This window comes from Vespula pensylvanica, chromosome 8, assembly GCF_014466175.1.
Source record: "Vespula pensylvanica isolate Volc-1 chromosome 8, ASM1446617v1, whole genome shotgun sequence".
Lineage (NCBI taxonomy): Eukaryota > Metazoa > Arthropoda > Insecta > Hymenoptera > Vespidae > Vespula > Vespula pensylvanica.
Genome location: NC_057692.1, coordinates 312,508 through 336,138, shown reverse-complemented (window position 1 = coordinate 336,138; position 23,631 = coordinate 312,508). Strand labels below are relative to the sequence as shown.

Sequence of the window (23,631 nt, the reverse complement as noted above, 5' to 3'; positions counted from 1 at the left end):
TATATTTATACAGAGAAAGAGAAAATAGCGAAAAAATAAATATCTTTTATAATTCTACAGATTTTTATTTAAAAAATATTTTTCATATAAATATGTTGAATAATATTTAAAATTTGTCAATTGATTCACGTAGTTTTTTCCACATTTTCGTGTATTTCCCGTGATGCTTCGCGCGTTCACCTTCATGGCTCTTCCGTCGTGGCTTTCATTCGCCATTTTCTCTTGAAGCGTGCAGTTCTCTCGCGAGTTCTTTCTTAGTAATATTCGTATATCAGAATATAGAAATAATTCAATTGTGAAAATATAAAGGAATAAATATCGCGAATATGAGTTACGGTAGGCCACCGCCGCGTATCGACGGCATGGTGTCTTTAAAAGTTGATAATCTTACGTATAGAACGACGCCAGAAGATCTCAGGCGTGTATTCGAAAGATGCGGTGAGGTTGGTGATATCTATATACCACGAGATCGTTTCACCCGTGAGAGTCGTGGTTTTGCTTTTGTAAGGTACGTACTTATTTCCTTTTCAACATTTCGTTATTTAAAAGAATAACATCAATTTATGATGTTACGTTATCTGAGATAGTACCTATCTATTGCAAGCAGGCAATAGCATTTTTGTGACGTCATCGCCAAGAATCATAATTCGTAAACATAGTAATTCATTGTAATAATCTGTACAATTTGCCATAAACTTTGTTCCATGAGATTTTTCGTACACGACACTATGGCGCCAGTTTCCGCTTCGGCAAGTGATAATGTATCAAATGTAGAAAGGAAAGGCGGATATATTCACCTTCATTCATTCAACGAAAATATGTTTTCATGATGGATAATAACGTATTTCCTTGACGCGATTCCTTTGTTATGATCTGTTACAAAAATTACAAATTTGTGTAGATTATTATGAGTCGAGTATGATAAAGATGTTTTTATTTATATTATACCGTATATTATAGAAGATTAAAGTAGGTAATAAAATATATGTAATATCTAGTCCTTTATCGAATTAGCAGAAAGTGAACTTTTGATGCGTTTTAAACAATTGTTTTTTTAATCATAGAAATGAAAATATTCTTTTTAATATACTCTTTAAATTAATTTATTTAGTTTATATTCTTTTACAGATTCTACGACAAGCGTGATGCAGAAGATGCATTGGACGCTATGGATGGTAGATTACTAGATGGTAGGGAACTTAGAGTTCAAATGGCACGATATGGACGACCAACCTCGCCTCATAGAAGTCGCGGAAGCCGCAGACGTGGAAGGTAATGTTAATTTTTTTTTAAAGAACAAAAGTTTTGATTTGTTAACAAACTGGATTTTTTATATTTAGGTCACGCAGTCGTAGCAGAGATCGTAGACGCTCTCGTACACGATCACGCAGTAGATCTCGTAGCCGTGATAGAGATCGTAGACGTTCCTATAGTCGGAGTCGTAGTCGTTCTCGTTCCGACAGTAAAAGCTCCCGTGGGAAGTCTCGTTCTCGCAGCAAGTCTCAAGAAAGACAAAAAGACAGTCGTTCCAAATCAAGATAAGGTAAGCTTTATTGAGATAATTAAATTTTAAATAAAATATTGTTTTCTAGATAATAAATATATTAGTATATTTTATATGTTTGATGCAATGGATAATACAAGAATAATTGTGAATAATTGAAATTTTTCTTTCTACTACGTATTGTCTTATTTTTACTTTACGACTGTACTTTAATAAAACTGTTTGCTTTATTGTTTGATGATAAATGAGAAGAAAGATAGGCAGCATAAGAGCAGATTATATATATATCCTCCAAATGTTAATGATTGTTTTAAGAATTATGCAAATTTTAAGAGTTTAATGTGTTCTAATACAATATGCTAACAATAATATTATGGGGTTTTGCAGATACTGGAATAACAGGGCATGAGTACAAGCAAAAAGATCCACATCCTCCGATCCACCATATTATCTGTCTTGAGAAGAGATTGAAAAAGGTATTCTATTACTCTATACCTACAGCACCTCTGTAACATATTTTCATTCAGAGTGTCATTTATATTTATACATTAATTCTGACAACGTACTGTTCTGCGGTTTTTTTGTAGAAAAAAAGTAAAATCAAGTTTATTGTATTACTTTTATGCTATGAGTCTAACTTTACAAAATTCTTAGTTTACGTGTTTTATTTGATTTTTACTGCATTAAGCATTATTGTTTAATGAAATACTTTTGTATGTTTGAAAGGAGAGAAATCTTGTAATTTTCCTTTGTAAAGAGACTTATTAATTGCAATTTACTGTATATCTTATAATTATCATCAAAATTATATTGTATTTGATGGCACTTGTACTACATTCTATAGGAAATATTACCTATCACTAAACGTTTATGAATAGTAACCTGTGTTTATTAATAATAGAGTCATTACTAATAGTTTACATTCGTATTTCATAATCAGGTTTGAGAAAAAATTAAAATGAGTAGTTTCGTATAGTATTTCTTTTAAATTGCAAAGGAATAATCTCTCGTTCGTTTGTAGTTACGCACGTGTGCGCGTACGCGTATTATAGATATAGAAATCTATAAAAGAGGATAGGGGAGAGGGAAAGGATCTACAGAAAGAGTAGTAAACACCTTTATATAGTACAGGTCTTACCAAACTAATTCTAATGATCATCAAATACACTCGATGATGATAAACCTGTACTTCCTCAATGTATAAACATCGAATGATATCATAGATTCATTCGATTTCTTTTGTACATAATGGATGGACATGTTCATTGTCAATTAGTGTATATACATATAATATTGTTTTAACAATGTTGATTATTTGACAACATATTGATATTTTGAAAACTATAAAAAAAAGTCTTAAGATAGTATTCAATGTAATGTTTGCAAAATCATCAATTTTTGAAATAGATTATTAGTATTTGTTATATTGATAGATTATAAATTGATGCAAAAGATGTACTAACTATTAGAAGTTTTTTTATTTATTTTTTTTCCCAATTGCACTATTGGCATATTTACATGTCATTTTTTTATTTTTATTTTCAATACAATGCAATTAATAGTAACTTCTACAAAATACTTCTAAGTTATATTGAGATATTATTTTTTATTATAATTATGAAATTGCCCACAGTGGGCAAAAAGGACTAATAATATTCCTGGAAATAGTAATGGTGTTAATGTATAATGGTAATTAACAGGTAATGTAAGATACATACAATTGACTAAATTTTATACGTAATTAATATTACATCACAAAATATCTTTGATTTTTCATTTCTTAATATTTGCAAAGTAAAAATCTCGTATTGATCGAATGAAAAATTTTTTTTACAATATATATTTTAGAAATAAGATATGCGTTTCTGTAATGATATAGATTTATTAATGTAAATTTGCCAGATAAAATAAAGCATAAAAAGACATAGATGATAACACTTTTCGGAAAAAATTTAAATGTTAGTAACGTTATAGTAACTTCTAGTATGTGTATAAAAATTTTGAAATTTATAATTTAACTGATTATAATAGTTCAATGAGCCTTTTTTGACAAAATTAATTCAATTTGCTATATTTTAAAAGCAGTACTACAAAATTATTACATACGTGTATTTTATGATTTAATATGATCATTGAAATTTGTACATTCTATAAACGAATGTTCCATCTGTGCAAAATATTTGTGTAAACAAAATGAAAGTACTACAGTAGGAGTCTATAGATATTGTAGTTATTGTAAAGATATTATAGTGTATTCAGAATTTATATTGTAATCAGAATATGATTAGTTCGAAAAATATTGGATACACTTATTGAACGTGATTTTAGTAATATCCTGTAGTATTGTATTGCTACTTAACTCTTTGTGGATGTGAGAATAATATTTTGAAGTATGGCATAACACGATGACACATTATTTTAATATTTCCAAAATAAAGCAAACACTTAATTGTTAGAAAGTGTTATTTTTGCAGTAAACATCGATAAATAATCTATCGTTCTAAGGATCGTAAGATCCAGGACCGTAAGACCAGTAGCTTCTTGACTATACCGTCCACAAATGGGTTAATAGAAAAAGAGAGAGGGAGAGAAAAGAAAACTTATTTTTATATTAAGTTCTTAATATTAAGTTAAACACAATATGTTGCTTAAAGTTCAAGAGTTATTTCTTTATGAAACGTTAAAATCCTGTCATGGATGTATCATATTATCTCGGTATAACTAAGTTATAATTTTATGGTGCCACAGGCGGTGGAAAGGAGTGGCATGGCGAGTGTAGCCGATGATGGGGTAGCTGAGAGTAAGCTGTAAGCCGAGTAAGCAGGGCTGTAAGCAGTTTGCAGTAGCGGGCGGTTGGTGGTCTGGTGAAAGCAGGTTCGCGAGAGATCGATGCGAGAGAGTGTGCGAGCAGTCTCTTTGGGGGGTCGCACTGCAGAATTTGCGGATGGTACGGTCAAGCGCAGAGAATAAAAAAGCAGAACGCAATCAGAGCAGCAGCACGCGGTTGCTGGTCGCAGAGACATCGATCCGGGTAGCAGGTAGCACGTGAGCATATCACCAGACACCTCGCGAACGAGAAAACGCGTCAGCTGATAAGTTACCACATCTATCTTAGTTGCCAATAATTATTTGACAATTATTGGCTATCGTTTTCGACACTTGCCGCCACATAGTACAATTAACTAGGTGGAACTGTGCTCGAAGAATATCACATTTCTTTCCGTTTTTTCTTTTTTGTGTTTTTCTTCTAGATTCGATATATCAACAGGATTTTGGTATAAACGTTTTAGAGGTAAGCCAAGAAAATATTTACTATATGTGTGTATATTTGCTTTAACAACTCCATTCAAGGTATATTTATTGATGTAAGGGTGATTAATAAAGATTTTTTTTAACTTATTATATGTGTGTATATTTTTTTTTTTTTTTTTGTTTAATTTCTTATTCTCCATTTTTATCCCTGAACTTACTCTAGTATTATGTACACTACCATAATATTATTATGAATTATTACGAATTTACATTTAATCCCTTAATTATCATCGCAAATCATTAAAGTCTACGGAAAAGGCAATTATTTTGTAATACATACTTACGTATGTATATAATGTCATGTTCCTTCTTGCTGTGCAGGAAGACAGCGTTAGTTCGGCCTTACTGGACCAGAAATTTTTGTGATATTCCTTAGGCGAATTTCAACCTATTGTAGCAGGCATCTATCACAGAAGTTCGTATTTTTTTATAAATCCATTTTCCTTAATAAGAGTGCAGTGTATTCTTTTATAGCTGATAAACCTGATGATATTTTTACATGTGTTTAATATCGTATTGCGAGTGTTTTAAATCTTTTATTTATGGTAGTTAATTACTAGTTGATAGAAAAATATTTTTTGTTTGTCTTCTACCTATTTGTTTTTTTCTGCGTTCTTCTTTATAATTATGGGTTTCATTATTCTGGCTATTATATATATTATAACTGAACTAATATGACCAATGTAATACAGATTTGCATAAAATTGTAATATTTGTCGAAAATCGAGTAATAGAAACGGAACACCCAAATAAGCCATACAGGATAGTCTCATTGCCCATAGAGTAAACGTCCAAATTTTCCAACCCTGTAAACGAAAGAACATTTAGAAAAGTATTCGCGATATCGACATATATATATCTCACAAAATTTTAACAAAAATTCATACTAACAATGCTATCCTTCTCGTGCTGATTGTGAAACTTTATTAACAGATCTTCTATCAGTAAATAAAATGGAACTGAGCATATGCAAACGTAGTAACCAACAGCATATCCATGCCATAATGCAGACAGAGTTAATGTCATTATCATTCTTAATGGTTTGAATGGAAATCTTTTGTATATGTAAATACCCATCCAATATTGTATACAAGAATTCCAATATTTCATACACGATCTTACTAAATGACAAGTTTCCACTTGCCATATGTTCATGTTATGTATAGTTTCAAAATCGAATTGTTCTTGTGTTATTTTTTCTTCATCTGTACATCTATAAAAACGAATGATGTATATTTTGAAATTTCTGTAAAAATATTAAAAATTTATTCTTCCAAAGTATAGAAAATTTCTTACATTTCTTCGAACTCCTTGTAATTACGTGGCCCCAATCCAGGTGCAGTTTCACATTTGGTGGGATAAGCACCTAATCCAGCCATCTGACATGCACATTCCGACAGAATTATTCCAGAAAATAGTCTTAGCCGAAATGTTGCAAAGACTGGGTATGTGTAGAACCATCTGTACAACAACGATCGATTTGCATATTCCTCAGTCACAGTATACTGAAATAGAAACGAAATAAATTCTATTTATTTTTTCTCATCCTTTATATATGTTATATCTATCCTTAAAACTAAAAATCTGTCTACCTCTGTAGGGAATGTGTAATTCATTAACAAAAAAAGTATAGATAACACAGTCGCTTGTTTTAACTTATACAATGTTAGAGGCCATGGATCGACGTAATAAGAAAAAGGTCTATGTAGTGAATCCCAATATGTTCTGTACCGATAATAGGGACCTGTAAAACACAGTGATCTGTACGCATGTTAACTTTCATTCCTTACTAATATTTTCATTGTTATATAAAAATCGCTTTACTATTGAATTAAATATATCGTGCTAAATTACCTGTCAAAACTCCCATGTAACTTAGACCATAATGAATTACATCCATAAAAGTAATTTTTTTTAAAGCTGCAGAATTAACCCCTTGAGGATCGTCCGGTAGTTTCATGGCAGCAGCCGAGTTTATTTCAAATGCTAATCCAGATAATTTCAAGGTAAGAATCATTTGAACTAAATTTGTATGTGCAGGCGGTACCGGCATACCAACCAAATGTCCCAAACGAAAGATAACAAGTAAATAGAAAAATGAAAAGTATAAACTGGCTAGATGGCATATTCTGTAAAGAGAGGAAAAATAATTTAGTAAGAAATTATAGAATAAACTTTGAAGAAAGGACATCTATGCTCTTATATGCACTTACATATCATAATATATAGATGTACAATAGAATATACTTTTTACATATGTAGTATAAATCAAATCAAATTATCATGCTATTTAAAAAAAATATTAGACATTTATCCACCTTATTATCTTTATATTTTATCTAAGCAAACTTATAAGAGTATAATCATTATGTTATGAAAGATATGATTTGAAACTTCAAATACTAGAATAAAAACAAAAGAATACTTATAATTTAATGCTTAATTTGAAGTAATATTTTTAATTGTATAAATTTCTGATTTAAGTTATTATTCATTTTATATTTTGAAGTTAATATTCATTTCATATTTAATAAGCGCAAATTTCTTATATCACTATTCTTATATTACTATTAAATAGATCGATTGTGTCGTACTTCCAAGAAAGCTTGGTCACGATGACCGCATTAATTAACAAGCAGATGAGGGGATGCACAACATGACTTCCAGAAACAAGTATAACTAAAAGCAAACCGAAACTTGTACTGATCCATTGTCTCTCGCGAGGATCTTTAAACTTTCGACAGATAAATCCGAAAGCTACACAGGAGAGCAATAAAGACACGTAAATGGCATCATCTTGAAACATGGTTCTTGTTCGTGCTCACGAAGAGAACTGAACGGAGCTCCAATGGCACAAAAGTGCATTTGTATATGCATTGCGGTAGAATAGTTGATGCCATCTAGCGAGAAAATGATACGTAAAAATAGAGGGCACTTTAAGTGGCATAGCAATTCAAGTGACTTTTATCACATGTGGACGTGGTTGGAATCTCACTCTCATCCATTCCGTGTGTGTGTGTGTGTGCTGCTTAAGGCTGTTCATCACCCCTAGTTTTATAATGATTTATGCTAACAATGAGTCCAGACGTAATTCTTGACCGATTTTAACAAAAAAGGTTTCTTTTTAAAGATGAAGTTTTAAACGGGAAGATAAATTTGCGAATTTTTGAAAAAGATTTAATTTCTTTGAAAAAATCGTGTCAAATATGATACTTTTTCAAAAACAATTTATTCATAATTAATAATGCAACTTTTTCAAAAATTCTTCACGTTTAAACTTTATCTTTAAATGAGACCTTGTTTATTAAAATCGGTCAAGAATCAAGCCTATTCTCATTATTGGTATAAATGCTGTTTTCCACAGTTTTTGCAAAAAAAAGTTTTGTATTATTATTTTTACTATATACATAAATTTCTCTCCCACAGTAACTCTTGAGAGGGATATAACAAGCTTATACATCTATGCAATAGGTATATAGTGCGCACGCCGTTTCCTTATTCCGCTTGTAATTCAGATTTTGTCCATAGCTGTCGCTAAGGTCGCGTGTCCTACGAACGATAAGCAGTGAAGTATATCGACAAATTTTTATCTTTCTGATAAGATATGTCTAATGTTAGATGTGTTCATTACGTTGACGGATTCTCATAATTGGTGTTAAATAAATAAACAAAATGAAGACACGATTTAATACGTATGATCTCGTTTGCTCGGTAACGGAGTTACAGAGGTAAATGATGTTATGTGTTACATAGAGTTGATCTTTTTCTTTGAATATAGGTTAGAATATGACAATTTCTTTGTTCAATGTAATTTGATTCTTTTGTTAAGTAATTTTAATTCCTTAAAATTATAATTCTTTAAAATTCTTATAGATTAATCGGTATGCGTGTGAATCAAATATACAATGTCGATCATCGTATATATTTGATACGTTTTCAACGAAGCGAAGAAAAATGTATTCTGTTAATCGAATCTGGTAATAGGATACATACTACAGCTTTCGAATGGCCCAAGAATATAGTACCATCGAGTTTTTCGATGAAGGTAATTGTAGGATATATTTTTTATGGTATTATAGAAGAAGCGTGATTATTTATATAATTTTTTTAAATACAGATGAGAAAACATTTAAAAAATAAAAGGCTTGAGAGTTTGAAGCAAATTGGTACTGATCGTATAGTGGATTTACAATTTGGCAGTGGAGAAGCTGCTTATCATATAATATTAGAAGTATATGATAGAGGCAATATCGTTTTAACGGATCATGAAATGACGATTATAAACATTTTAAGACCCCATACAGAAGGTGATAAAGTTAGGTAAATGTGTGAGAAAAATAACAGAAATGCTACGAGATATTATGTTGTGTTAAATTAATATCGATTAACAATATGTGATATTGTAGATTTGCAGTTAAAGAAAAATACCCTTCAGATCGTGCTTATACTGCAACTATGGCACCGCTGGAAGATATTAAGAAATCTATCGAGTCTGCTAAACCAGGTGAAAATCTAAAGAAAGTTTTGAATCCTCTCTTAGAATTTGGTGCAGCTGTAATCGATCACGTTCTATTGCAAGCCGGTTTTGCACTTGGATGTAAAATTGGTAAAGATTTTGATATTGCAAAGGACATGTCTAGGTTGACTGTAGCTCTGAAAAATGCAGATAATATGTTGAATGATGCAAAAAAAAATGTTTCAAAAGGATACATTATACAGAAAAAAGAAATTAAACCATCTCCAGATAGTAAAGAAGATTTCATATTTACTAACATAGAATTTCACCCTTTTCTATTTGAACAATATAAAAATGATCTTTACAAAGAATTCGATTCGTTTGATGTCGCAGTAGATGAATATTTTTCCACAATGGAAGGACAAAAACTTGATTTAAAGGCTTTACAAAAAGAAAAAGAAGCAATGAAAAAATTAGAAAATGTAAAAAAAGATCATAGCCAAAGACTAATTACGTTAGAAAAGACACAGGAATTGGATAAATGGAAGGCAGAATTAATTTCTAGAAATCAAAGTTTGGTAGACAATGCAATTTTTGCGATACAAAATGCACTCGCAAATCAAGTGTCATGGCCAGATATCCAGATTCTGTTAAAAGAGGCACAAGCAAAAGGTGATCCTATTGCTTCTGCTATCAAACAACTAAAGTTAGAAACAAATCACATTGCGTTATTATTACGAGATCCTTACGAAGATAGCGACGAAGAGTCCGAATTAAAGCCGACAGTTATTGACATTGATTTAGCTTACAGTGCCTTTGGTAATGCCAGAAAATACTATAATCAGAAAAGGTCGGCAGCTAAAAAGCAGCAAAAGACCATAGAGTCTCAAGATAAAGCTTTAAAATCAGCAGAAAAGAAAACAAAACAAACGTTGAAAGAAGTACAAACAATCCATAGCATCAATAAAGCGAGAAAAACATATTGGTTTGAAAAATTTTATTGGTTTATCTCTTCAGAAAATTACCTTGGTAGGTTACAAATTAAATATATTTGTATATATTTTTTATCTTCGCGTCCGACAAAAACGAAAATAGTAATTTTAATATTTTGGATGGATTTCAGTAATTGGTGGAAGGGATCAACAACAAAACGAATTGATTGTAAAGAAGTATCTTAAAACTGGAGATATTTATGTTCATGCAGATTTAACAGGTGCTAGTTCTATCGTTGTAAAAAATCCTGGTGGTGGACCTATACCTCCTAAAACTTTGGCAGAAGCAGGCACGATGGCAGTAGCATACAGGTAATGGATTATAAACAGGATTTATATTTTATGTAATAATGCTAAAAGAACTTTTTTATATTATTTGTAATATTAACTATAAAATGCGTATTTATATACATTATTTGAATAGCATTGCTTGGGAAGCTAAAGTAGTTGCAGGGGCATGGTGGGTAAATAATGATCAAGTTTCAAAAACTGCACCAACGGGTGAATACCTTACAACTGGATCCTTCATGATACGTGGCAAAAAGAATTACTTGCCTCCATGTCAATTGATAATGGGTCTTGGCTTCCTATTTCGTTTGGAGGATAGTTCTATTGAACGGCATAAGGATGAACGAAAAGTGAGAGTTATAGACGAGGAAATTGAAAAGAACGAATCTGTAGTTGAAATAGATAAAGAAATAGAATTAGAAGAAAATAGTGATGAAGGTAAAAAAAATATATATATATATGAATGTACAGATATTGTCTAATACAATAGTTTTTATATAGAATATACTTGTACATAAATTTATATTATTTAGACGAAGATTTGGAAAATCCACAATTAGATTCTATTAAAGAAGAATCTTTTACGGAATTTGATGCGATGCCAAAGAAAAATGAGAATAAATATGACAGTGGTAGTGAGGAAGACAGAGACTTTCCAGATGTACAAATTAAAATTGATTATTCAGCATTAAGGTACGATTAATCTGATTAGTCTTATAATTTAATCACAGTATGTAATCATTTTATACCTTAATATTCATAGAGTCGAACTCCATGGTGAAAAGGATACTGTAGATAAAAGAGATGAGGAAGATGTTACTTTTGTTGGTAAATCTACAGTAATAAATTCTAATAAAGAAAAAACTACAAGATTTAAAGAATTGACTTTAAAGCCCGAAAAAGAAAGTAAAAAGCTTGAACAAGGTCAGTTGAAAAGAGGTCAAAAAAGTAGACTTAAAAAGATAAAAGAAAAGTATAAAGATCAAGATGAGGAAGATAGGCACTTGGCTATGGAAGTTTTACAAGTAAGTAAAAAAATATAATTTTATTATCAAATATATAAATCTTTCATATATTATATAGTCAGCAGGAGCTGCAAAAGAAGATAAACGTCGTAACAAACATAAAGATCCATCTGGTCCTAAACAACAAGGAAAGAAAAAAGGAATTGTAAACCAACCTACGATAAGATATATTAATACCGATCATCTCGATGAAGAAGATACAGGACCAGTACCCGAGATGGATATGTTGGACCAATTAACAGGAAAACCAGTTTCTGAAGATGAATTATTGTTTGCTGTACCAGTTGTAGCACCTTATAATACCTTATTAAATTATAAGTAAGTATATTTCTTTTATTTTTCAATACCTCACTTATAGCACATATTTTTTTATTTCAGATTTAAAGTAAAGTTAACTCCAGGTACAAGTACAAGGGGGAAAGCTGCAAAAACTGCCATAGCTGTGTTTCTGAAAGATAAAGAGGTAACTTTGCGCGAAAAAGATTTATTAAAAGCTGTTAAAGATGAATCAGTAGTTCGAAACATACCTGGGAAAGTAAAAATAAGTGCACCGCAAATTCAAAAGATAAGGAAATAAATAGTATTTCTTAAATAATGTTATATCTCTCTATGCTCGTTTATAATTGTATATTATAAATATATTTAAGTCTGTTTATTACTGGTTGATTGACAATATTTCATGAAAAATGTACAAAGAAAATATAAAAAAAAAAAAAAAAAGAAATGAAAGCAAAAAGAGAATTTAATAAGTTAATATAAATCCCATACAAGTTTAGCGTTTGAATATCAACAGTTACGTTTTTGAAATCGCCGAGCTTATTTTTTACGAGAATTTTTTTCGGAATCAAATTTTTCAATAGAAATTTACAACAATAATAAATCTTGATTTTTATTTATCATTCTTAAATAACGCCAGACAATTTAATTTATTTCATTTCAAAACATTCTAAGACTACACACTAGTTAATACTTGGAATAGTAATATTATATCATGCTTTATATTACTTTTTCAGCAGTTCATACTTAAAAATTATTCTTTTCTTTCATTATTTGCATTATGTATAAAAATAATGGAAATATATGAAGTTTGCAAATAATACGATTTTTACAAAATCTGTATTATGTTGATTTCAAAGAGCATATATGTATATACACTTAATATAAAAAAGATGGATATTATTCATAATATACAATATTTTTTTATAACATCTAATAATCACAGTATCTTTTTAATCACTATTAAATATATCATCATCCGATACATTACACTGACGTGTAGTTTTGAATTTAGAATTTGTAGAATTGGAAGATTTAGCAGGCCTTGATCTAGTTCCTTTAGACATGATCTGGAAAGATGAATATGTTATGAGACATCATAGAAATATGTCATATAGTAAGATATGTAGTTGCACAAAATAAAATGGATTAAATTTTCCTACTTCTGTTGCAGTATCAGATTCGGAATCATTAAGGTTATTGATCTTTGTCTTTGTTTTAGTAATTTTCACATTTTCTTCTTTTTTAGGTGTTCTTTGTTTTAGTTTTTTTTTTTTAGTAATTTTAATATCATATTCTTCATCGGGTTCGTCACAAGACTCAATATTGTTCAGTACTTTTTTCAAATCTTTTAATCTAGCACGTTTTTTATCGATTAGAACACCTACATTGCTATCATTAAGGGCATTATTTCTAATAGGACTAGTTGCTTTTGAACGTGGACTTGGCCTTTTTATCGCTGTTATTTTATTTACTTTTCGTGGAATAGATTTAGGAACGATGGCTTTTTTAGTCGAACCAGATGCATTATTAAATTCTAATTTTCCATTTGGCTTGTGACCTAATTTCTTCAAACCATCGTTTAAAATTTCTATAAATTTTTCATAATTTGGTGTTTCATTAAATTCCATGATTTCTAACAATTTCATATATTCAAGTACTGGTTTTGGCGTTGAATCATGAAAACATTGCTCTAAAAATTTTGGAAGATTTTCGAAGGCTTTCTCTTTTTGTTTTTGTACATTAGTTGGATTAGTTAAATCCTTATCCCATGGAAGAGAGCCACACAACCAGTGTATCATATTATATCCCAAAATTTCCATGTCACCACGCATTGTAGGTACTGTAAAAATACACGATATGGAAATATTTAATTTACAAGTACATATTTTAATAAATTTTTTTATACTTACATCCTATATGAGCATCTCTACTAGTATACTCAATAGTTCCATCATGTGCTCTTTTCGGATCTGGCTTATATTCTGTTTTCGTCGTATATCGTGTCGCTAAACCAAAATCAACTAAATAAACTTGATCTGGAGATTTTGAACTCAATAATAAATTTGACCCTTTTATGTCAGCATGAACATATGCATTGTTATGAATGTATTCTAATACATTTATCTGAAGGTAATGACAGCATGTAGTTGAACATCATGTTGTGAGGAGTTGCCAGTAGAAAATACACATTTTAATAAAAAATAAATTTACTCACTATTTGTAAAGCTAGTTTATATACTGTATGTTCTGGAAATTGTTTGTTATTTTCTTGAAATAACTTCCACAAATCAGTTCCATATCGATCTATTACCAAAAACCGATATTTTGTTTTATTAAATTCATGACTTCCAGAGGCAATATAATGAGGCATGCCCAATACTGATAACTTTTTTTTTTTTTTCCAAGCTTCAACTGAAATAAATAGTATAACATTTTGACGAAGACATCAAAGCATAAGGCCATCTTTTTTGAAAAAATATATTACAATGAGACTCACTGTTTTCTGGCTTTGCCTGTCTTATATAAAAATGCATTTCAACGAACAATGGCCCATTCCCATGAGGTTCCTAATAAAAAAAAATTTACAATGAAAATTTCTAATATTACTTTGATATAGAAAACATATAGACACTCACTATTTTTATCACATTGGGATAGTCTTTTGGTGTATTATCTTTGTAAGGTGCACCTAAAGTAAACCAAATAGTTGATTAAAGTAAAAGAAGAAGGAAAAAAGAAATGATTGTAAGAAACAGTACATACCGGAATAGACTTCTCCAAAACCACCAATACCTATTGATTTATCAAGAATCCATTTCTTTCCTTTCATATCTGACAATATAGTTCCAGCGGGTATAGGATCGGGCATTTTATGTAAATTTCCTTTTTTTTTTGGTGCTTTTTTTGCTACTTTTGCACACATTTTTAGGTTAATATTATTAAACGTATAAAAAAGGATTAACACTAAATACAGCTGAAAAAAATGTATGATTAAGTAACACTGTAGCGAATTATATAAAAAAGTAATCGTGTCACAAAGAATCAAATTGTAATAAAAAAGTATTGTCAAGTACTTACAGCGGCAGTAGATTTTACAAAACGATCGTGTTGAAGTAACATAAAAAAATTCAAACGCGAGTAGCGGAAATGCAGGCTGTGTAAAGCAGGGTGGTCTTCGTAAAATTTTCCTAGTCCTTACAAAGATTTCTTCGCGCCATCTATAATTATATCGTTGAAAATTGAAAATGTTTTTTTGTTTTATTAAAAATTGAGATATCAATTAGATGGAAAGGAGAGTAGAGATAATTTGCCGTTCGTTTAAAATAAAAATATTCAATGACGGAAATCAATGATACACGTTTACGTTGGTAGTCGTGACTGGGTATATTAAAAAGTTTATCAACTGCGCGCGATTTGGTTATTCGAAATGTCAGCGGACCGTTAAGTACGTTTAATGTTTTTTAGTGGTATTGATAAAGTTAATAAGATACAAATTTTGTTAGACGAAGTAGAAATGACGTATGCCACTCTATTCCTTCTACTATTGTAAATATATTTTATGATACGTGCGAAATTTTCTCGAGTTGTGCTCATTCGCTGGTGTTCAGTGATTTGTGTTTTTAGGTTATCTTTTTAAATGGAAGATTCGGCGGTCGAATTGCTCGATTCAAATTCTGATACAAATGGTCAATTTTGCGAGTCGGTCGATACGATCTCCAGCATGAACGATGCCGATGACGAGGGAATTGAACGCAGTGCCAATTTTGGCAATTGCACGCCGCAGCAATCCTCGGAGAATAGGCATATCGATAATTCAATTTTCAATACGATATCCAAAATTGTTAATCCCGCTGCGAAGGTGAGCAATCGAACAAATTTTTACACGTAGTATCGCATACGTGCGCGTACGTTTACGAAGCATAAAATACATTATTATGTATCTTTTGGAATATTTTCAGAACAAATATTATTTTCTTTTAGCGTAAACATTGTTTCATAGATGATTTGAAACTCTTTCGTCTGTGGTAAATATATGTACGTCGATTTTCTATTTGCAGGTACCAGACATGCAAGACTTCAAAATTGTGAAACCAATAAGTAGAGGGGCATTTGGTAAAGTGTTTTTAGGATACAAAAAGTCAAATCCAGAGCAATTGTTTGCTATTAAAGTGATGAAGAAGAATGAAATGATAAATAAGAATATGGCATCTCAAGTTATAATAGAACGAAATGCATTAGCATTGACGCATAGTCCTTATTGCGTACACCTTTTTTATTCGTTACAAAGCGTTAGCAGCGTATATTTAGTCATGGAGTATATGGTGGGAGGTGATCTTAAGAGTCTGCTCGGCGTTTATGGTTACATGGAAGAAAGCATGGCAGCTTTTTATACCGCCGAAGTATGTTTAGCACTTGAATATCTTCACTCCCACGGTATAGTCCACAGGGATTTAAAACCAGATAATATGTTACTCTCTCGAGAGGGACACGTTAAACTCACAGATTTTGGTCTCAGCAAGATATCGTCCTTGCACAGAGATCTCGAAATATCTGACTTAGTAAATTGTACACCTAGTCTTTGCGCCAGAACCCCGGGACAGCTACTTTCTTTAACGTCTCATTTGTCCTTTGGTTCCGGGCAACAATCGGTCAATGACTCGGTAGCCAGTAACGAAAGTGCCAATGCTGTTCATTTAATGTCGACTTTACAAAGAAATTGTACCAAACTGCAGTCGTCTCCTAATTCGGTAGTCTCCTCGACCGATGCTGCGTCTGGCGATTATTCTCGTGTATCTGGTATTACACCGTTTCAATCTGCGGAAGATCTAAGGTTTGGAATACAGAACGGAGGTGAATCGAACGCGAGGACAGAGAATTTGAGCGGAGATAGTAGTTCCGGTAGTTATCACACGTGCGAAGCGTCGTCGATTAATACGATCAATCCCGTCGCTCATAACGCGGAAGAGGAGGATGAATCTACGCTAGAGGCGGAACAATCGCAACAACTACTTTTGCATACGAGTCCCATAAGTACCTGCGTAAATTCGTTTTCACGAGGAACCAAGAGGAAAAGAGTTATGACAGAGACAACTTGTGGTTTAACGCGCGAAATTTGTCTCATGGATTTGGATAAAGACAAAACACCGAAGAGACAGAATTGCGGTATACCGTACTCCTGTAGGAGTTTTGATCCAATGAAGAGAGATACCGCGTTGGCCAAGATGACCGATGAAAGTGAAGATGAAAATGCGGATAATCACGATGGTGGTTCCAGTGGTGGTGTCGCTTTTAGTACACCAGTCTCCTCGCTGAATGTCAAGTCGGAGAATAGAGACCAGACAGAAGCGACGTGTCCGGAAAATCATAATATGCCCCTGGTGAAAGCAACGAGGTTTCATCTTCCGTCTACGGTGTCGAGGGAATTTACTCCGGATTTGAGCAGCGATAATATACAGAATGAAAATACTATCTCTCCGATCAAAACACCCGCACCTTCGAATAACAGTTACACGACTTATCGGACACCCAAGTCGGTCAGAAGGGGTATACAAGGTGCTGGAAACGCTCGATCGGACGAACGTATATTAGGTACGCCCGATTATTTGGCACCGGAGCTGCTCTTACGGCAAGGTCACGGTCCTGCCGTCGATTGGTGGGCTCTCGGTGTTTGTCTTTTCGAGTTTTCTACGGGAGTACCGCCTTTTAACGACGAAACGCCACAGGCGGTCTTCGCTAATATTCTCGCGAGAGACGTACCTTGGCCGGAAGGCGAGGAAGCTTTGTCTTTCGCTGCTACGGAAACCATCGATGCGCTCCTTACGTTGGATCAATCTACGCGACCATCCGCGAAAGAAGTAAGGGACATGAAACTCTTTGAAAATTTTCCTTGGAACGAACCATCGAAAGCCGTTCCTCCTTTTATACCACAACCAGATGACAATTATGATACGTGTTACTTCCAAGGTAAGCTTTACAATTTTGTATACTTTATTCACTGCCAAGTATAATACTGCGATGTTTGATTTTTAGCAAGGAATATACTTCAGCATCTGAATGTCAGTAGCTGCGATACGTAACATTTGTTGTTATCCTGAAGAGTCCAGGATGAACGTTATCGCCTATCGTTGTCACGATACGGAATACATAACGTGTCGAAAATGATAAAATTAGTAAAATTATAATAATTATATAGAGTAGATGGTAATTGTTACACGATATGTATAGTTTTATTTTTATTTTTATATACTAGTGTATGTAGAGCATTATAAAATATCTTATTGCCACGTACAACCGACGAGTACGATCTACATAAGTATCTATAAGCGTTCGTAAGAGAATACGTAAAATATGCGCGAGATAAATGTCGCGATGGGAATTTACGAAATGAAATGGAATATACGTCATATTTTGTGTTTTCTCTTAACTTTCTTTCTTGATAGAAAGTCATTCGTATTTAAAGGTAGGAGCATGAGCTTAGTGTTTTTAAATTCGTTCCTGAACGGTCTTACCATCGATATCTTATTCTATTGAAACGAAACGAGGGTTCAAAGATCACTTATGACTTGTAACCTATTTAAGATTCTTGTAGATCCAAGGTAGGAAATGCGTTACTCTTGTATAAACGCCAGGATACTGTCCTTTTCCACAACCGATTCCCCAACTCACGATACCTACTTGAGTCCAACGACCGTCGTTGACCATTAATGGACCACCGCTGTCACCCTGCAAATTTGTGAATTAATTTACACGCGATAACGATCGAAAATATTATGAAGAATGTTTGACGAACCGAGCAGGAGTCCATAGCGGCCCGTCCAGCGCACAAGAAACTGTCGACTATACCACCTGGCGCCGCAGAACCGTATTTAAATTTACACTCGCTATTTGACCAAACTGGGATCGAAACTTCTTGAAGTATCGCCGGTTGTGGACCACCTTGTTTAAGCAACGATATAAATATCGGTCAAAGGGAAGTTGTAACTTATTTTTAATACATGTTATAGCGTTTTTCAAACTTCTTACTTTCTCTCAAGGAGCCCCAACCAATGACAGTCGCGGTCATCCCGACGTAGAGCTTCGAACCGCTCGGCAAACAAATGGGTCGAATTTGTTCCGTAAATTCGACCGGCTCGCTCAACGTAAGAATGGCTACGTCGTTGTAAAGAGTACGCGAGTTAAAACCTCTGTGTCTTACTACTCGCTTTACGCGTCTTTCAACGTGACGTATCTCACTGTTCGTCTTTATATTGTAATCTCCAAGGCGGACCGTTAATCTCGCCACGTCCCAGGAGTTCATGCTGAGAACAGATTGGAAACGGACGATTTACTTAAACGGATATTGTCTGTCTGGTTCGATGTCAAATAAGAAGGAAAATAATGGGAATCCTTACTTAACGACGCAATGAGCGGCAGTAAGAACGTGTTTGTTATCTATCAAAGATCCGCCGCAGAATTGACGTCCAGCGTTGAACAGCGCAGAGATCCATGGCCATTCTCCAGGATCTGCGTTCTGACCACCGACGATGCGTTCTTGATCTTGATTACCGTTCTTGGCTCCGCACTGAGACAAGTCTATGGGCGAGGAAGTCGTCGAACTAGGTTTGTTCGTTGTCGAGATAGTCGGCGCGCCTGGCCACCAAGTTGGTTTCTTCGTCGGCCATGTCGTCGGCACGCCAGGTTTCTTTGAACTCGTTGTAGAGGGTTTCGAGGTGGACAACGAAATCAATCCGGGATACGGCGGATGGGTAGGCAAAGGTGGGATCGTGTGATCCGGCGGATGAGTCGGTATCGGCGGTGGCCAACTGGCCGTCGGTTTTGGCTTTGGATTCGTTCCTGTTCCCGCTTCCGCTGCCTCTCCATCTTCCTTGGTTTTAGCATCTTCTATCTAAAATGTCCAGCTTCGATTTTTAAGAAGGCGAGAATATTCTCACGAACTGTTTGCGTTACGGATTCGAAGGAATGCTCAGGGACGAGGTAATAAAGCGGATCGTAAAAAGTCGTTTGCGAAATCTTATTGTTATCGCTGGTGTCAGGTAGATAATAGGGTTCTACGACTTTCTACTGCAGGTCTTAATAGTCTTCACTGTCACGAATTCACAGCCAGAATTGGTATAGAAACGAAGTAGGATTCGGAGCAGATTTTACGAGGGCGAGATCGTAGAAGGTTAAGGAGCGGGATGAGAAGAAACGCAAGAGATTACGAAGGATTCACCTGTTGATCGTTCGCGTTCTGACCGTCGCAATTCTCCATGCCGGGTGTCGCGATAGGATTCAAGTTGGAGCAACAGATTCCGAAGCTCGTGCGGCCGTCCTCGAGAATGAAGCTGCAAGTATCGTAAACTCCAAGAACCCAACCGTCGAGAGCGCCGAGATCGGGTATCTTGAAGTAAGGGTAACATTCTTTGAAAGTAGTGCATCGTCCGATCTCGCCTTTAGACGTAAGACAGGTATCGCGTTCCGCTGATCCGCTCCATAGGATACTTCGGCCGTCTCTCGATAAAGACGAAAGATCTCCTTCTATCGCGGCTGCAATTTATAAATCAAAGAAGACAGAATTAATTCGAGCTCGAACGATCGACGACTCGTAGGATCCGTCCAGGAAATTTCCGCTAGCGTAAATTTTTCATTTCCACGAGCTGACACACGTATTTTTTTTCCTCTCCGATTATCCATCGTAGTACCTGCACGTTGTTTTATTTACTAAGACTGAATTGCGGTATGCGAGGATATATACTAGATGCTTCGGCACGTATTCGAGGCGCATTAACGATGTCCGGTGAGAATGACACATCGCGTACCTTTTGTAATAGGCAGAGACCGTTCGTCACGTAGTCTTACGAATGATTTTCTAATGATACGCAGTGTGGTAGGAAGCAACGATTATATTCGGGTTCGCGCTTGTTGCGAGTACTTTATAAATCGTTCGAGTCTGAAGGAAGTTTCGTTCTCAAAGATAACTATAAACGTTCTTTTGTATTAATTCTACGTTGATTCTTTGCGATCGACTTTTGTGCCTGCAACAGCGAGTAATGAGTTATGTTAATCCGTGTAGTATTGTTATACCGTGTAGACTGCGGACAATGTGATCGGAAATTTGATGACATCATCCTACGAGTGTGATTACCCCGGCGAACAATGTGTTCCTCGGTTCCGATCAAAGATTTCTGGGGACGATTATACAAGTACGTTGGCAATAAAATTCCATCGAAGAATCTGAGAAGGTGGAGTTCGCTGACCCTGGTAGTCGTACTGCGGTACACGTACGTCGAGGTTGCTGCGCGCCTGGAGGACTTCCGTTTACCGTCTATGGAACGATAAGAACGATCGTAATAACGATCGATCATCGATCAATGTTATTGTCCTCGTGAGAAACAACCTGCGAGATCGATCTCTCGATCGATACTCCGGTCGAACGATCCGGTCGTTATTATTCCACCCATTCGTAGGTATAAGACGAAAAATTCGATAGGCGTTGCTGACAAAACGAACAGAAGCGATACGTGCCCGGTCTATTTTTCAAGTGATATTACGAGAGAGATAGTAGATCAATTTCTTGCGTATAAACAGAAAGTGAGATGCTTACCTTCAACGACGATCGCGTCGTCCTCTTCTCGATACAACTCGTTGTCCTGACGATCGAAGACTAAGGATCTAGAAGCCGGTCGAACGTTGGACGTAGTTTCGGCCGAAACACTCGTGATTCCCAGGAACGCCAGAGACACGAGTACTGTCGCAAACAGCGGAGGTACTGCCCGTTCTCGCTGCATGCCGCAAATTTTATTATGGAGCGTTCGATTCGAACGATCGTACGCGCGCTTTCGTAGCTGTCGCAAAGGTACGAACGAAACGACTGCTCGTCCTCGCGTGGGTTCGCGTCTCTGGCTGAGCTCGCCGAGTAGAGAAGGTTCAGGACCGGCGTTAAGCTGCCAACCTGCCCGATAGACGCGGACTCGGGGCTTATAACGGGTTCGCCCTTCCATCGACTGTCGGCTCGCTCTTGCTCTCTAGTCTCAGCAGGTTCTACCACGAGATTTCGTTATATTCTCTTGTTCTTTTAGCGTTTCTTCAGAGACATGGATCCTTCGGGAAGGCGGACGAAGAGCGAAAGGGTCACATGCGGATATACATATGTACAAATCTCTTTCGATTCTAAGCGTTCCTCGCGGATAATGGATCGCGGCCGTTTCGTCTTTCAACTTGTCAAAGTCGAAGAATTTTCCTCTTCTTTAATATATCGTTCACGGCGAGAAATAGAGTTACCGTTTCTAACGAAAAAATGAAATCGCGTCGAAAGTCGAAAGATGTAAATTCTAAATTGGCATTCGTCTTCGTCTAATTCGTCTTCGAATAGATTACATTTTTGTCGTCGTAATATTTCTCGATGGACTAACGATATTCGTCGAGTTTCTAATGAATATTCCAACGACCGAAAGGTGTTATTTGAATTTTCGTTGAAAGAAAAAGTGTCGTTTAAATATTCATTAACGTTGTAGGAACATAATGGATCGTAGTCCGACGAAGATCAATGTTCTCCTGCGAATGTTTTCCACTATTATTATGTCTCGAAGCAGCTTGGATTTGCTTTTGGCATGTACGTACGGACTTTTGCGTCGTCGAATGTAAATGGCTTCGCGTGCGTGCACAAAATTAGGTAGAAGAATTTGTGCGCTGGCGCCACTTCAGAATCTCGAGCTATTCTCTCCCGAAACGTGCAAACCGGTTGGGAAGCTGAAATATACCCGAATGGTACGTTGCACTTGTAACGATGGACCTGGTCCTTAGAAAAGGGCATTCCTCTTAAGTGATAAATAAGGATATAAAGATCAAGCAAAACTTTTGCCAGCTTCGCGAATAAAGTATCCTCGATTTTAGTAGATATTTTTTTTTTGAAAATAATGTTCGAAGAATTTGACTTCTATCGTTTGAATCCATCGTACCACTGCTGCTGCCGAAGCGGAATAGAGATAAGCCTTTGCGAGAAATTATAATTTACGTCAGGGCCAGTGCCCCCTCACAAGGTCGCGGATTCTCATACAGATTGCCGTGAATAAGACACGCGTAGATCGATGGTTCGGAGTATAACACAGTCCTTTTCTCTCTCTCTCTTCTCACAAACTTACCCTTTTTGTCTCTTTGTTTCGTTCTCATAAGACTACGCGGATCGCCTAATTAAAGAATCGAGTATCGGTCGATTTAAGATAGGAGAGTAACGCGAGACTTTTTTATACCACTTAAATACAAGTAGAGATAAAAGTCGAGCGCGTGTCATTACGTACGAGATCCGATGGGTCTTTCTCGTGGATCGTCTTATCGATCATCTCGATCCATTCTGGATCCGTTAGAGCGATCGATGTGTCGCCAAAATAGCTGTCAGAACGACTTGTCACGTCGCTTCATCCGTGAAGCGATCGTCGAACCCTGACTGTAAAGTCGTCGACACGATTTTTTCTCTTCGCTTGACGTATTCTCCTCCTCCCCTACTTCGTTTTCGTCCTCTTGTTCTTTTCCTTCTTCTTCTTCTTCTTCTTCTTCTTCTTCTTTTCTTCTTCCTCGTTTTTCTTCATTCGCCAGAGAGCCAACCTCCTGTTTATCTTCCCTTATAGGTTTTCACGCTCCGGATCTCCTTTTTTGAATTCCTCTCTGACTGGTTTCCACGAAGAGAGGACTCGTGTGTGTCTCGTTCGGGCTTCTTCCAAGATCGCGAATACAAAAGGAACGAATGGGTGGAATAGGAGGAGTCCTACGTATTTGTTGCCTCAGCATGGTATATGTGTG

At 35.0% G+C, this 23,631-nt stretch overlaps 6 protein-coding genes across 8 annotated transcripts; 3 read left to right on the top strand and 3 right to left on the bottom strand.

Annotated features, from left to right (window-relative positions):
• The first annotated feature begins 187 nt into the window (after positions 1-187).
• On the top strand, positions 188-4,903 carry LOC122631274 (serine/arginine-rich splicing factor 2). 2 transcript variants are annotated; one of them, XR_006327659.1, is made up of 5 exons: positions 188-508; positions 1,129-1,272; positions 1,341-1,543; positions 1,892-1,980; positions 4,253-4,903. XR_006327659.1 is itself a non-coding variant. In XM_043816751.1 (4 exons), the coding sequence occupies exons 1-3, from the start codon at positions 327-329 to the stop codon at positions 1,540-1,542; spliced, it is 528 nt and encodes a 175-aa protein (XP_043672686.1). In that variant the 5' UTR covers positions 188-326; the 3' UTR covers position 1,543; positions 1,892-2,373. The 2 variants fall into 2 exon arrangements, 1 of the variants encoding a protein (XP_043672686.1); XM_043816751.1 differs by lacking the exon at positions 4,253-4,903 and having other exon boundaries at positions 1,892-2,373.
• Positions 4,904-4,918: 15 nt separating this feature from the next.
• Positions 4,919-7,683, bottom strand: LOC122631269 (lysophospholipid acyltransferase 7). 2 transcript variants are annotated; one of them, XM_043816739.1, is made up of 7 exons: positions 7,411-7,683; positions 6,671-6,945; positions 6,409-6,560; positions 6,113-6,321; positions 5,708-6,029; positions 5,410-5,622; positions 4,919-5,220 (listed from the first exon to the last, which is right to left on the bottom strand). In XM_043816739.1, exons 1-6 carry the CDS (start codon positions 7,620-7,622, stop codon positions 5,410-5,412), a joined length of 1,383 nt encoding a protein of 460 aa, XP_043672674.1. In that variant the 5' UTR covers positions 7,623-7,683; the 3' UTR covers positions 4,919-5,220. The 2 variants fall into 2 exon arrangements, with proteins under 2 accessions (XP_043672674.1, XP_043672673.1); XM_043816738.1 differs by having other exon boundaries at positions 4,919-5,299; positions 7,411-7,682.
• A 684-nt stretch (positions 7,684-8,367) lies between these two features.
• Positions 8,368-12,232, top strand: LOC122631261 (nuclear export mediator factor NEMF homolog). The gene is made up of 10 exons (XM_043816720.1): positions 8,368-8,544; positions 8,690-8,861; positions 8,934-9,136; positions 9,223-10,301; positions 10,396-10,576; positions 10,689-10,990; positions 11,086-11,245; positions 11,316-11,577; positions 11,636-11,895; positions 11,956-12,232. Exons 1-10 carry the CDS (start codon positions 8,489-8,491, stop codon positions 12,152-12,154), a joined length of 2,874 nt encoding a protein of 957 aa, XP_043672655.1. The 5' UTR covers positions 8,368-8,488; the 3' UTR covers positions 12,155-12,232.
• Positions 12,233-12,732: 500 nt separating this feature from the next.
• LOC122631268 (serine/threonine-protein kinase VRK1-like) lies at positions 12,733-15,070 on the bottom strand. Its single transcript, XM_043816737.1, has 8 exons — positions 14,935-15,070; positions 14,620-14,830; positions 14,493-14,545; positions 14,354-14,423; positions 14,072-14,268; positions 13,767-13,980; positions 13,017-13,696; positions 12,733-12,923 (listed from the first exon to the last, which is right to left on the bottom strand). Exons 1-8 carry the CDS (start codon positions 14,974-14,976, stop codon positions 12,807-12,809), a joined length of 1,584 nt encoding a protein of 527 aa, XP_043672672.1. The 5' UTR covers positions 14,977-15,070; the 3' UTR covers positions 12,733-12,806.
• A 181-nt stretch (positions 15,071-15,251) lies between these two features.
• Positions 15,252-18,871, top strand: LOC122631264 (serine/threonine-protein kinase greatwall). The gene is made up of 4 exons (XM_043816731.1): positions 15,252-15,402; positions 15,481-15,715; positions 15,915-17,820; positions 17,887-18,871. Exons 2-4 carry the CDS (start codon positions 15,494-15,496, stop codon positions 17,931-17,933), a joined length of 2,175 nt encoding a protein of 724 aa, XP_043672666.1. The 5' UTR covers positions 15,252-15,402; positions 15,481-15,493; the 3' UTR covers positions 17,934-18,871.
• On the bottom strand, positions 18,052-23,594 carry LOC122631265 (serine proteinase stubble-like). Its single transcript, XM_043816732.1, has 6 exons — positions 21,440-23,594; positions 20,069-20,382; positions 19,248-19,741; positions 18,880-19,154; positions 18,647-18,792; positions 18,052-18,579 (listed from the first exon to the last, which is right to left on the bottom strand). Exons 1-6 carry the CDS (start codon positions 21,834-21,836, stop codon positions 18,427-18,429), a joined length of 1,779 nt encoding a protein of 592 aa, XP_043672667.1. The 5' UTR covers positions 21,837-23,594; the 3' UTR covers positions 18,052-18,426.
• Between the last annotated feature and the right edge of the window lie 37 nt (positions 23,595-23,631).

Coding starts and splice junctions, on each gene's coding strand:
- LOC122631261 (XM_043816720.1), top strand. CDS start 8,489: ATGAAGACACGATTTAATACGTATGATCTCGTTTGCTCGGTAACGGAG. Junction 10,302..10,395: donor CTCTTCAGAAAATTACCTTG/GTAGGTTACAAA, acceptor GATGGATTTCAG/TAATTGGTGGAAGGGATCAA. Junction 11,896..11,955: donor AATACCTTATTAAATTATAA/GTAAGTATATTT, acceptor TTTTTATTTCAG/ATTTAAAGTAAAGTTAACTC.
- LOC122631269 (XM_043816739.1), bottom strand. CDS start 7,622: ATGTTTCAAGATGATGCCATTTACGTGTCTTTATTGCTCTCCTGTGTA. Junction 6,030..6,112: donor TACAAGGAGTTCGAAGAAAT/GTAAGAAATTTT, acceptor TCGTTTTTATAG/ATGTACAGATGAAGAAAAAA. Junction 5,623..5,707: donor AGCACGAGAAGGATAGCATT/GTTAGTATGAAT, acceptor TTTCGTTTACAG/GGTTGGAAAATTTGGACGTT.
- LOC122631265 (XM_043816732.1), bottom strand. CDS start 21,836: ATGGAAGGGCGAACCCGTTATAAGCCCCGAGTCCGCGTCTATCGGGCA. Junction 18,793..18,879: donor TTGGGGCTCCTTGAGAGAAA/GTAAGAAGTTTG, acceptor TGCTTAAACAAG/GTGGTCCACAACCGGCGATA. Junction 18,580..18,646: donor CCGCTATGGACTCCTGCTCG/GTTCGTCAAACA, acceptor ACAAATTTGCAG/GGTGACAGCGGTGGTCCATT.
- LOC122631264 (XM_043816731.1), top strand. CDS start 15,494: ATGGAAGATTCGGCGGTCGAATTGCTCGATTCAAATTCTGATACAAAT. Junction 15,716..15,914: donor TTGTTAATCCCGCTGCGAAG/GTGAGCAATCGA, acceptor TTCTATTTGCAG/GTACCAGACATGCAAGACTT. Junction 17,821..17,886: donor TGATACGTGTTACTTCCAAG/GTAAGCTTTACA, acceptor TTTGATTTTTAG/CAAGGAATATACTTCAGCAT.
- LOC122631268 (XM_043816737.1), bottom strand. CDS start 14,976: ATGTTACTTCAACACGATCGTTTTGTAAAATCTACTGCCGCT. Junction 14,424..14,492: donor ATCCCAATGTGATAAAAATA/GTGAGTGTCTAT, acceptor TTTTTTTATTAG/GAACCTCATGGGAATGGGCC. Junction 14,269..14,353: donor ACAGGCAAAGCCAGAAAACA/GTGAGTCTCATT, acceptor TATTTATTTCAG/TTGAAGCTTGGAAAAAAAAA.
- LOC122631274 (XM_043816751.1), top strand. CDS start 327: ATGAGTTACGGTAGGCCACCGCCGCGTATCGACGGCATGGTGTCTTTA. Junction 509..1,128: donor CGTGGTTTTGCTTTTGTAAG/GTACGTACTTAT, acceptor ATTCTTTTACAG/ATTCTACGACAAGCGTGATG. Junction 1,273..1,340: donor GGAAGCCGCAGACGTGGAAG/GTAATGTTAATT, acceptor TTTTATATTTAG/GTCACGCAGTCGTAGCAGAG.